This window comes from Geotrypetes seraphini, chromosome 6 (genome assembly GCF_902459505.1).
Source record: "Geotrypetes seraphini chromosome 6, aGeoSer1.1, whole genome shotgun sequence".
Taxonomy (NCBI): domain Eukaryota; kingdom Metazoa; phylum Chordata; class Amphibia; order Gymnophiona; family Dermophiidae; genus Geotrypetes; species Geotrypetes seraphini.
Genome location: NC_047089.1, coordinates 180813047 through 180826622, shown reverse-complemented (window position 1 = coordinate 180826622; position 13576 = coordinate 180813047). Strand labels below are relative to the sequence as shown.

Sequence of the window (13576 nt, the reverse complement as noted above, 5' to 3'; positions counted from 1 at the left end):
CAGCGAAAGCTAGAAGGATGTTAGGTTGCATAGGTTAGGTTGCATAGGAGGTATTGATGCCTCTGTATAAGACTCTGGTGAGTCTTCATTTGGAATATTGTGTACAATTCTGGAGGCCGCACCTTCAAAAAGATATAAAAAGAATGGAGTCGGCCCAGAGGAAGGCTATTAAAATGGTGTGTGGTCTTCGTGATAAGGCATATGGGGACAGACTTAAAGATCTCAATCTGTATACATAGAAACATAGAAATAGACGGCAGATAAGGACCACGGCCCATCTAGTCTGCCCACCCCTACCTTTCTCTGTGAATAGATCCCACGTGTCTATCCCATTTGGCCTTAAAATCAGGCACGCTGCTGGCCTCAATAACCTGAAGTGGAAGACTATTCCAGCGATCAACCACCCTTTCAGTGAAAAAGAATTTCCTGGTGTCCCCGTGCAGTTTCCCACCCCTGATTTTCCACGGATGCCCCCTTGTTGCTGCGGGACCCTTGAAAAAGAAGATATCTTTTTCCACCTCGATGCGGCCCGTGAGATACTTGAATGTCTCGATCATGTCACCCCTCTCTCTGTGTTCCTCGAGTGAGTACAGCTGCAACATATCCAGCCGTTCCTCGTACGGGAGATCCTTGAGTCCCGAGACCATCCGGGTGGCCATTCTCTGGACCGACTCCAGTCTCAGCACATCCTTACGGTAATGCGGCCTCCAGAATTGCACACAGTATTCCAGGTGGGGCCTCACCATGGATCTATACAATGGCATAATGACTTCAGGCTTACAGCTGACGAAACTCCTGCGTATGCAACCTATGATTTGCCTTGCCTTGGATGAAGCTTGCTCCACTTGATTGGCAGTCTTCATGTTCTCACTGACGATCACCCCTAAGTCTCGTTCTGCTTCAGTTCTTGTTAGGATCTCGCAATTAAGGGTGTAAGTCTTGCATGGATTTTGGCTGCCCAGGTGCATGACTTTGCATTTTTTGGCATTGAAGCAAAGTTGCCAGGACTTAGACCAGCGCTCCAGTAGGAGTAGGTCGTGCATCATGTTGTCGGACATTGAATTTATGTCTGTTGTGCTTTTGCCCACTACATTGCTTAGTTTGGCGTCATCGGCGAATAATGTTATTTTACCTCGCAGCCCTTCTGCCAAGTCTCTTATAAAGATGTTGAATAGGATCGGGCCCAGGACCGAGCCCTGCGGCACTCCACTGATTACCTCCGTCATTTCGGAGGGGGTGCCATTCACCACTGCCCTCTGAAGCCTACCTCCAAGCCAGTTCCCAACCCATTTCGTCAATGTGTCGCCCAATCCTATAGAACTCATCTTGCTCAGCAACCTGCGGTGTGGTACGCTATCGAATGCTTTACTGAAGTCCAGGTATACGATGTCCAGGGACTCCCCAACATCCAGCTTCCTCGTCACCCAGTCAAAGAAGCTGATCAGGTTGGATTGGCAGGATCTCCCCTTAGTAAATCCATGTTGACGGGGATCCCATAGATTCTCCTCGTTCAGGATCGTATCCAATTGGTGTTTGATTAGAGTTTCCATTAGTTTGCACACTATTGATGTGAGACTCACCAGTCTGTAGTTTGCTGTCTCCATCTTGGAGCCTTTCTTGTGGAGTGGAATGACGTTAGCCGTCTTCCAGTCCAACGGGACGTTACCCGTACTAAGGGAGAGATTGAAGAGCGCGGAGAGCGGTTCCGCCAAGACATCACACAACTCCCTGAGCACCCTGGGGTGTAGGTTGTCAGGCCCCATTGCCTTGTTAACCTTAAGCCTTGACAGCTCGCAGTAGACACCGCTGGGTGTAAACTCGAAATTACTAAACGGGTCATCTGTGTCAAACCTTGTCTGTAGCTGAGGGCCGAGTGCTGGCGCCTCATGGGTGAAGACTGAGCAGAAGTATTCATTTAACAGTTGGGCTTTTTCCGAGTCCGCTTCTACATAGTCTCCGTCTGGTTTCCTAAGACGTACTATCCCACCTGAGTTCTTATTTCTGTCACTGATATACCTGAAGAAGGATTTATCTCCTTTCTGGATGTTCTTCGCTAGAGACTCCTTCATGCGGAATTTGGCCTCCCTAATTGCTGTTTTGACGGCTTTTGACTTGGCCCGATAGACTTCCCTAGAGTCCTGTTTCCCTGATTGTTTGTAAGAGATGAATGCTTTTTTCTTCTCCTTGATGAGGTCCGAAATCTCCGCAGAGAACCACTGTGGCTTATTGTTCCTTCGCCGTTTACTTACTGAATTAACATAGCGGTTTGTTGCTTCTTGTATGGTGGCTTTCAAAGTCGACCACATTTCTTCCATGTTATCGGTTTCTGCTTGGCTTTGTAGCGCCTGGTGAACGAAGTCTCCCATTTCTTTGAAGTTTGTGTCCTTGAATTTGAGGACCTTGGTCAGTGTGGTAGATTTAGTGAAACCTTTCCTGAGATTGAACCATACCATGTTGTGGTCACTGGAGGCCAATGTGTCGCCCTCCGAGACCTCTGTGACACTTTCTCCATTGGTAAGTATCAGGTCCAGTATTGCCTGATCCCTTGTTGGTTCCAACACCAGTTGCCTGAGTCTTGCTCCCTTCATAGAGTTTATTAGCCTCCTGCTGCTGCCGGAAGCAGAGGAAAGCGTGTCCTAATCCACATCAGGCATGTTGAAGTCACCTAACAATACTGTGTCCCCACGCAAGGTGATATTCTCTATATCTCCGATTAATTCCCTATCTTGGTCATCCTGTTGTCTTGGGGGTCTGTATATTACGCCAAGATACAGGCATTTGTCCTTCCCTCTGGCCAAATTTACCCAAAGGGATTCTCCAGTGTAGTGGACATCTGTGATTCTGGTGACCTTAATGTCATCTTTAGTATATAATGTTACACCTCCTCCCATTTTGCCCTCCCTGTCCCGGCGAAGCAAGTTGTAACCCGGTATGACCATGTCCCACCCGTGGGAGTCCGTGAGCCAGGTCTCAGATATCGCCACCACATTCAGGTCGGCATTCCTCATTTCTGTTTCTAATTCCAGGATCTTGTTTCCCAGACTGTGGGCGTTTACGTACATAGCCCTCCATTTTGTATGTTTGTTACGTCTCAGTGGGGATGTTCCCGCTTGAGCTACTTGGACACCTTTAGCATTATTCGCATGTTTTGTACTTTCCCTAGACCCAGAGTTACAACGTGCACCTATCCCGGACTCCCCAGTCCCAGAACTACACTGTGTTCCTATCCCAGACTCGGAAATGTGTGTACCCTGTGGGGGTATTCCCGCTTGGGCTACTTGAACTCCTTTAGTACAATTTGCAATGTGTGTTCTCTCGCTGGAGCGCAAAACACATGGGAAACGAATCCACAAAAGATAGAATAATCAATACAAGTGGAATTGTCCAATAAAGATAAGGTACAACAAATAAAGATGTCTTTCAAACCGTCTGAACAATCAGGTTATTCTTTATTCTTCCAATAATACTCGACCCGACATGTACATGTTTCGGCCCTACGGCCTGCGTCAGGAGTCTATAGATAATGTGTAGAATTATATAAACGCATATAGAGACATATGAACACTATAATAATATAATATACGTTAATAAAAATATAAACAACATTCAAACAACAAAAAATATTAAAAACATATTAGGGAAATATTTAGAATAGAAACAGCAATTTACATATAAAAATCTCAAGGATCAATGTAACCAAGTATATATTTAATCAACCAAACATAAACCATAAAATATGAATATAAATATATAAATAACTAATTTATTACAAGTTCATCATATAAATATCATATAGATTTAAAATTGACCATAGCAACACATAAAATAAAAATCAAAGCAGCACATAAAATTAAAATCAAACTTGATCTAGATGTCACGGCAAAGCAATTTAAACATTTCATATGTTATTAATTAATAAGATAATTAAAAGATAATTAATACTAATTAAGTACATATAATGGTTGTTAATTAAAAAAATATATATAATCAATATATTATCACAAGAAGATTAAAAGTAACCAATGTATAATCCCTAAAAGACAATGTGTGGTAATTTATTTAACAAAAAACATTTAAAACCAATCAATGTGTCTAACCACTGTACAATCAATAACCACGCAATAATAAAATGTATATTTAAATGCTAAAAACAAGATATAATATATAATTTAAAATATAATTTATAATTTAAATATATTTTTCTAAAATATATTTTATAAAATTATAGGACCAATGTCCCTCAGTATACTTGGAATTAAACCTAATTAGAAAAAGAATATGAAAAACAACCAAACCTACTGAGTAAAATAAATGAAATATAAGAGCACTGCAGTACCTTGGAGATCTTTGAGTGTAAATAACCTCTAGTATGGACCACTCAAGAAAACTGTATTAATCTAAAATAGAAATGGTATATCTATTAAAGAGGACACTAATGTGAAACTGAAGTGTCACAAATCGATAGACACTAAAAATTGAAGCTGTAGATAAAAAGAAAGCTGTAGATAAACAGAAAGGACGTTTGCCCAACTAATATGAGGCTAAAGGTGTCACACATTGATAGACACTAAAAATTAAAACTGTAAATCAAAAAGAAGAAAGACGTTTGCCAAAAGGACGTTTTTCCAAACCACTGGCACTTGAACACTAGCACAAAAAGTATGCATAAAGGTAAAAAGTGAAAACTAAAGCTAAGCCGCCGTCACTAAAATACTGGCATAAAACGTGTACATGGAAAACAAATCTTAAAAATGAAAAGTGAAGCCACAAACAAAAACAATAGAAATTCAAATTAAGAGTAAAAAGCCAAACTAAGGCAAAAGAAGGAGGAGAATTCTTACCAGAACGCCGTCTCTATATGCGTTTATATAATTCTACACATTATCTATAGACTCCTGACGCAGGCCGTAGGGCCGAAACATGTACATGTCGGGTCGAGTATTATTGGAAGAATAAAGAATAACCTGATTGTTCAGACGGTTTGAAAGACATCTTTATTTGTTGCACCTTATCTTTATTGGACAATTCCACTTGTATTGATTGTTCTCTCGCTGGACCCAGAATTATAATGTGTACTCCGTCTAGACCCAGAATTACAATGTGTACTCCCCCTAGACCCAGAATTACAATGTGTACTCCCCTTAGGCCCAGAATTATAATGTGAGCCAACCCCAGACTCGAAAGTGTGTATACTCTCCCCTGACCCAGATCGGTGTTTACTTACCTTAGTCTCAAAAAAGTATTGGCAGCTTAGCTGACGGAAAGGTGGGAGAGGAGAGATATGATTGAGTCGTTTAAATACCTACATAATATAAATGTGCATGAGTCGAGTCTCTTTCATTTGAAAGGAAACTCTGCAATGAGAGAGCATAGGATGAAGTTAAGCGGTGATAGGCTCCAGAGTAATCTGAGGAAATACTTTTTCACGGAAAAGGTGATAGAGATGCATGGAACAGTCTCCCGGAAGAGGTGGTGGAAAACGAGACTGTGTCTGAATTCAAGAGGGCCTGGGATCTCTCAGAGAGAGAAAGAGATAATGGTTACTGTGGATGGGCAGACTAGATAGGCTATTTGGCCTTTATCTGCCATCATGTTTCTATGTAAACAGGATTCACAGCAAATCCTGTTCAATTGGAAAAGCAAGCAAGATAGCTAGGGAATATATCTTTAAAAACTACATCTTTAAAAATTTTATAGAGAAGAGTCCATCATTGAAGCTCTAAGGGACTCCACATTACCTAAAACTAAAAAAAAACAACAACCCAATTTTGACATTTTTAGACATAACTGGACATTAGACATTTCGTATACTATTTCAGTCACAGCAGCACCATGGACAGAGCTCACAAAACTGGCTTCATGATCACATTGCATTGGATAAAAAACATTCTTTATAGAAAACCTGAATTACATAGTCTAGCCCAATGTTTTTCAACCTTTTTGTACCTATGGACCAGCAGAAATAGAGGAATTTTTTGCAGACCAGTGATTGAGGAGTGCTGGTGTGGACTCGGGTGCTGCTACTGGACTGCCAAGGGAGACGGGGGGAGTGACTTTTCCTATTAGGAGGCTTCTCCTCAGCCTACCTGGGGGCTCGGGAGGTCGCATTTCGTGCTCAGTCTTGCTGCTCCGGGTCTGGGAGCGGGGGGACCTTCCGCTCCTTCCGGGGAGGACCGAGAGGACAGCGCAAGCTGGGGAGGCAGTGGCTTTCTGTGCATGCACAGCAGATGCCTTCGGGCAGCATGGTCGGCAGACTCGCTACATGGTGCCCGCTTCGCGCGCCTCCAGCTTTCCAGTGGCCTGTGACCCAGATTTGCGCGAGCTCCCCATTGGCGGCTCCGGCCAGGAGGTGTTGGAGGATGGTTGCACTGGTGTTTTTACCTGGGTGGTCCACGAGGCATTTGCAGTGAGACACCTTTTTAACTCAGTGCTTGCGGGGGACGCTGGTCCTTTGCAGACCGGCGGGAGATTTTTGCGGACCAGCACCAGTCCATGGATCGGCGGTTGAAGAACACTGGTCTAGCCATCTTTATGTTATTTATAGAGGAACCTAGGAGGCAGGACTAGGAATAATATTGTTTCAGAACACACAGTAAGGAAATAAATTTGATAAAGCTTTTTCTGAGTGTAAAGTTTTATATGCAGAATTGGTTCTTATAAAATTGTACAGAGATATACAAACATAAAAATTAAGTGTTCTGTAAGACTACACCTTGTGTGTGATGTATGCTTCGGTGTTATTGGGGCTGTAGTTTGGGTAGAGTTGTGATGTGCATACGTATTTTGTACAATAGACATATATACTGTAATGGCCAGGAGGGTACCCAAACCACCCCTTCTCCCTCTGTAGCCCCTGAAGGCTCAGGATATAGTAGGCACGCAAGGGAAATCCTGGAAGATCACTCTCAAATAAAGGAAAGATTAATACCTATTGGCCTTCTGTAGTTTCCCCACCTAAGCACAAGGGGGAGCCGAAAGAAAGCCCAATTCCCTTGAGTAACAAAGGGAAAGCCAGATGAGCTTGGGCCTTACACCTGTTCTCCCTCCTCCCCAGGGCTGGGGAAGGGGATAGTTTTCACTGAAGCAAAGGAGGAGGCCAGTCCTGAGTCTATGGAGTAGACTGAGGCAGCTTTCCCTAACACTGAAGATTCAGAGGAGATGGAATGCACCTAAGCCAAAGATATTCACCAAATATTTGAGAAAAGGCAGTGTGGGTGATTACAGACAGTGTGAGAAGGACGTGACTGCCTATCTTCATACAAAAAGGATTGTTTGTTTTTGGACTAGAAAAGACTGTGTGCTAGATGAACATGAACACAACTAAACCTGATAAGGGGAAGTTTTCTTTGAAAGAAAGGGAAAATGAACTGTATCCTTTGTTAAGCAAAATATCTCACTACTTGTTTGTTAATTTTGAAAGTTTTAAGACTGATCAGTAAGAGAAATGTCCCAGGAGTTTAGGAGATTTTAAAGGGGAAAACCCAGACCGGCTCAGTACAAGTAATTTTGTTTATCTCCTTGCCTGGAAAGCTGGCCAATTTTACAGCCAGTGGATTTACAAACTGAGACTTTGAGTGAACTATTAAAAGGGAGCTGTGGAAGTTTTGTTTCAGAGAGTTTGTGCAAGCAGGGCTTCAAAACCCGGACACTAGTGTGGGATCCTATCCTGAAAGGCTCCAATCCAGTCCTGAAGAGGCATATTACAAAACACACACTAGGTACTAACTAACATGTTATGCACATCTATTTGTTTAGAATGCAAGCATATACTGTATATGTACCATATTTTCTTGTATATTCCCCACAGGCAATATGCAATTTTATATTTTGAAGGGGCATGCTGTGAGTTATACTTAAGTGTGGGAGAGATTTCATAGGGGAGAGACAGGATAACCTCATAATATTGTACACAGCATATCTTTCTTCTCCAACACAACTCAATTAAATCAAAAAGAAAATGTGGTCACCAGAGCAGCAAAACTGGACAGACAACTCACCAATCTGCTTATTTCGACCACAGTCTACAAAATCTTCAAAAAAAGAAACAAAAACCCTACTCTTCAAAAAATACATAAAACTAATATAACACAACCAGACATGTCCCAAATTCCTCCTGCAATACTATCTACTTCTTAGCAAATTAGAAAATGTTCAAACTATTCCTTAAGTACTTCTTATTATCTTAACAATATGTACTTCTTAATATCATAACAATTCTTATGTAATCCGCCTTGAACCGCAAGGTAAAGGCGGAATAGAAATCACTATTGTAATGTAATTTAATGTAATACAAGCAGACTGCTGATTTTAAACAACACACACTGCTTGACATGTTTAAATGTTTAAAATTGTTTAATTTCTGCAATCACAACAATTCAACAATACCAAAAACACGTATTTGTCCTCATGTCTGGCAATTTTGGAGGTTTGCCTCGGCAAGTGCGTTTTCGTGGGTGGAGTTTCACCAACATTTCTTCTTTCTTTCTCTACTCACGGATTGATTTTTCATCCGCAGAAAAAAAAGAAAAACATGCTCAGCCTCATGATTTCCATTAACCCTCGCATATTCGATTGCCGAAAGCTTAAAAACTGCAGTGTATGACTTACATTTCTACCCTTATATACTTTACAGTCACGGGTCATGCAATGGTGTGGGCTGTACACTAGTTTACAAACCAAAAATGTGCTTAACTGCAGATTATGTACAAGAAATTACAGTACATGCCAGCATGCCTTCTGCTTAACTTGTATCTTCAAGGGGGTGTACACAGGGGCAAAACATGGAAGTGATTTTGGCGGGATTCCCACTTACACATGTAATTTATATAATTAGATTCTCATACAGGTTACATCAGTCTATGCCATAGAGCAATGGTCCTAAACCACTGTGTCACCAAAACTTTGACAGACAGCATGATTGTGCTTTCTTGAACAACCATTTGTGCAGCAGGTCAGGGAGACTTGAGATCCAGGAAGCCAAGTACTGTACTTGAATCCCTACTTTTAACCACCAGCCCCAGGTGGAAAAGTTCCAGGTCTCCAGCCCATCCCTCTTCTCCATCATAAAGACCCTGGTATCTGTATTTCTCTCGTATCATTGGTTAGTAACAATTAAATGAAATAGAGGGGGGGGGGTTGGTTTAGCTGTAATCTGTAGTTTTCAGTGTGTCCCAAACATGAACACTGCCAGGTATATCACAACAGAAACAAGGTTGAAAACCACTGCCATCGAGAGAAGCAGGCACCCACTTTCCTTATAGAATAGGCTCCTACAGCATATCCTCATTATGTACTAATTTCAGTGCTCTGTTATAAAACTGCCCACATACATTTACATCCATCGGCCCACCCAGCAGCAGCACAACTGGTTTGTGACTGCCTGGGATCACCAAGCCCCATCAACTGAAGACTCTCGGTCCTAGATGCACTAAGAGGATTGGTAAGACCGTGTGGGTCTGCACCAATCCGATTTTTGGGCCGATTCAGAAAGAGCTATTGATGCATTAAAAAGTTTGCCGTACGATGATCACTGCGCAGAGCCGGCAGGAGAAGCCCCGAAAACAGCCTCCTGCCACTCAACTATTCGGAGCAGGAAACCTTTTTTTTTTTTTAAATTGACACAGATGCTGTGCGTGTTTTACACGCACAATATCCGCCCCATTTTAAAAAAATAAAAAAGCCCCACCACCCCCTGCTGATGACAGTTCTCCCCAATGAACTGGCCCCACAAACACCCCCCACCCCCCGTGAAAATGGCAGGAGAAATGCCCACTTCCTCCTGTCATGCTGACCCCCCCCCCCCCTGGCAAAAGAAAATAGGCAGGAGGGATGCCCACTCTCTACCACCGGAGGTCACCTGAAACCCCACCCCAACCCTCTGAAACACCCCCTCCCGTACCTTTTTAGAGAAGTTGGAACGGGAGGGAAGCTCAATCTATCCCACTCGTAGACCTGCCAGTTCAAAATGGCAGGCCTTTCCCTCCCCTTGGGAGGGGCCTTAAGCATCTGAGCCAATCAGGGCCTTTGACTCTTCCCTCTGTATCCTGGGATACAGCCTTCCCTCCGATGTACCTTCCTGTCGTCAGTACCAGGAAGATGCATCAGAGGGAAGGCTTAGGGCTAGGGCAAGCAGTTGGCATGAGTTGTTGTTCACTGCCAGCACAGCACTGAAGGATTTAAAAGGAACTGGGTGGGGGGAAGGGTGTTGAAGGGATTGAAGTTAAGAGATGCTGGATCACCTGGTGGGGGTAGGGGTGGGGATGCCAGGTGGGGTTCTCATGCCCATCCACTTGAGGTTCAAGCTCACCCAAAATTGGGTGGCTAGCTATACTCTTGGTTCACACCTTCAGAGAAGATGGAAATTTGTGCAAGAGAATTTGTGGGTTAACTAGAAGTCATTGTACTACCTATGTTCTGTTGTATAGGCACAGATACTAAGTGTGCAAAGAAACAGGAGTAGTATGAATATAGTACACAATACTAATACATGTGCAGATATTATATATGTATATATAAGCAGGTAGATTGATTATGGTTTAATTTGTCCGAATGAAAACCATCTCAGAAAACGCTAACTCTGTATTGTAACATCTTTATAGAAGCTCCTGCATTGATTATGGTTTAATTATGTCTGATTGAAAACCATCTCAGAAAACGCTAACTCTGTATTGTAACATCTTTATAGAAGCTCCTGCATTGATTATGGTTTAATTATGTTTGATTGAAAACCATTTCAGAAAACGCTAACTCTGTATTGTAACATCTTTATAGAAGCTCCGGCATTGATTATGGTTTAATTATGTCTGATTGAAAACCATCTCAGAAAATGCTAACTCTGTATTGTAACATCTTTATAGAAGCTCATGCATTGATTATGGTTTAATTATGTCAGCATTTTCTGGAAAGATTTTCAATGCTAATTCAGTATTGTAACACCATTACAGAAGCTCATGTAAATCGCTCTGAATTGACTTCCCAGGCATTAGTAGTGGTATAGATGCTTTCAATAAACAATAAACCTTTTCAATTATCCTACTCGAAGACCAACATCTAGTGTTATGTATAGCAGAAGAATGGCACCTAATATTTACTTTGCAAGAAAAAAAGAATGATTGGTAACAAAAAGGCTCCCAATGAAAATAAATAGAATGATAAAAAAATTTTGTGGTCACTTTGAATTCGATAATAAAGGTCACAGGAGTCCTTGCTGGTCGAATGAGGTCAGATTGTCAAAGTGCAACCAGTTAGTTCTTGAAAATACAGCACACTTTCAGGAAATGACTGTACACAGCAGAAACACTACTTTACAGAGTGTTTCACAGAATTAATTTTCTGTTTAACCCCTCCCCCCCCCCCCCCGCACACACCCTGAACTTACATATGCATGCAAACTTAGAAGACGTGCATATTTGTGTATGCACATATGCCTAAATGCATACTGTGTATACATAAAAGCACATTCAATCAAAAGCACCCATACCAGAAAGCTAAGTTTTCTTTTGGCCTCAACAGTTGTCACAATAACGCTTGGAGGACAGCTGAAGGGTTGAAGCTGTGGCAGGATGTGAGGTTACTGAATCGAGTACAGTGCTTGGTAAATTAAGTAGAAAATGTTCAGAAGGAGAAAAGCTATGGGAATCCCCTGCAAAGCCACAGCATGTTTCTGCATTCTCACTCTCTGTCAGCAGCTGCAGAGAAACAACTCTCTAAGGAGTGGGGGTTGGGATTCTGTATTTTAAACACCACATAACCAGTAGAGGAGAAAAACGGAAGACTATGTATGTTAGGCACCATAAACAAAGCATCTTAGACACCTTATACAGACAGGGAATTGGGAAGATCTCACGTTAGTTATGTCACATAAAGGGGTGTCTCTGAGGGCTCCTTTTACGAAGCCGCGTTAGCGGTTTAACGGGTGTAATAGCCGGGCTAGCCGCTACCGCCTCCTCTTGAGCAGGTGGAAGTTTTTCGGCTAGCGCAGGGGTTAGCGCATGATAAAAAGTCAGGCGCAATAAAGCCACTAATGCGGCTTTGTAAAAGGAGTCCTAAAAGTTTTCTTATGCTGGAGGGTAGGGAATCTGAATATTAGACATGTAAAACGGTAAAGGGGGGGTGACGTGGAAGAGCGCATATTAGACAGTTCTCAAAGTTGGGGTGAGGTGCGGAGGACAGGGCAGGGTTCTTCTGCAAAGCAGAAACGTGGAAAGAACCGTCTCTGCAGATTAAGACATATAGAATCAGAAAATAATATTAAATATTAAACTAAGGCCAGTACTGGGCAGACTTGCACGGTCTGTGTATGGCCGTTTGGTGGGGGATGGGCTGGGGAGGGCTTCAGTGGCTGGGAGGGTGTAGATGGGCTGGAGTATGTTTTAACGGAAATTTGGGCAGTAGGAACCCAAGCACAGTACCGGGTGAAGCTTTGGATTCTTGCCCAGAAATAGCTAAGAAAAAAAATTTAAATTGAATCAGGTTGGGCAGACTGGATGGACCATTCGGGTCTTTATCTGCCGTCATCTACTATGTTACTATGTAGCACAGGAACAAGGCTCTACATTGGACAGCTTACATTAGGAGGGGCTCTGCATGTTAGATATGCGATATGGGCAATGTTTCTAAATGTTAATTTCTTTACACAGAGGAAGATGGAGGGTCTCAGAATGCAGACACCTCACTTTTTTTTTTTTTTTTTTTTTTTTTGGGGGGGGGTGGTTTTGAAGAGAGAGAGAGAAAATTATTCATTTTAGACACTTCACACTGCAGGGAGTTTTGGCCTGTTAGACACCTCCCACATAGGAATAAGAGGGTCTATGCTCTTCAGATGGTTTTTACACCAGGATGAAGGAACATCGACAGGTTGTGTACCGTGTCTATTTTTGTGGGGGGCAAAGGGAGAGGGAGATTCTGTTTACCTGACAAGGCAAAGTCTTCCCTGCTCTGGGTGCAAGCCTATAGGCAGCAACCGTAATGTCCCCCCTCCTCCCCATCCCCATAAACAGAGAATTTATTCGCTGTTACTGTCCCTCCCCATATGTATTCCACAGACCCACAACAAACAGCACCAGAGAGATCATACATAGATACGGAAGTACACGTGCAAGAGTTAAGTAAATCGATGACATTTCTGCACTGTCCTTGTTAACAGTAAGAGAAATCTTTATACCGGAAAAGCAACTTTCAAGACACGTGAAGGAGTTTCAGCTCACCCATCCTCGGCTGTCACTGATGGCTTGTCCCAGAGAGCCGCCTGACCAGCACTGCTCAGCTTTGTCTCTTTCTTATCTCCACGTGTCTCTGTTCTCTAAAACTCCGGAGAAACTTGCGATCAAGCCACACCTTCCGTGTACTGAAGACAGCTGCTGCCAAACGCAGGGTCGGATCCTCCTCCTCGGCTTAAGGAGCCCTGGGAGTTGTAGTCTTAAGCATCAGCATGGCCTTGACAAAGAAAAAGCAGAACAGCCGAGCTCTCTGCACGTGTAATAAAAACTGATATTCTGCTTTGTTTTAAAGATTTTCAGTCTAAGGTGGTGCCTTGGCTCCAGCTGTGGCACTGTACTGGGGAGACATATAGTATTAG

General features: G+C 42.7%; 1 protein-coding gene across 3 annotated transcripts in view; it reads right to left on the bottom strand.

Annotated features, from left to right (window-relative positions):
- ARID5A (AT-rich interaction domain 5A) overlaps positions 1-13323 on the bottom strand; it is a 49875-nt gene extending 36552 nt beyond the window's left edge. For 2 of the 3 annotated variants that reach the window (XM_033949599.1, XM_033949601.1), the window contains exon 1: positions 13206-13323. In XM_033949599.1, coding sequence (XP_033805490.1) covers positions 13206-13209 — 4 coding nt within the window. In that variant the 5' untranslated portion in view covers positions 13210-13323. Of the gene's footprint in view, positions 1-13162 lie in introns of all 3 variants that reach the window. The other variant, XM_033949600.1, reaches the window with a different exon arrangement.
- Between the last annotated feature and the right edge of the window lie 253 nt (positions 13324-13576).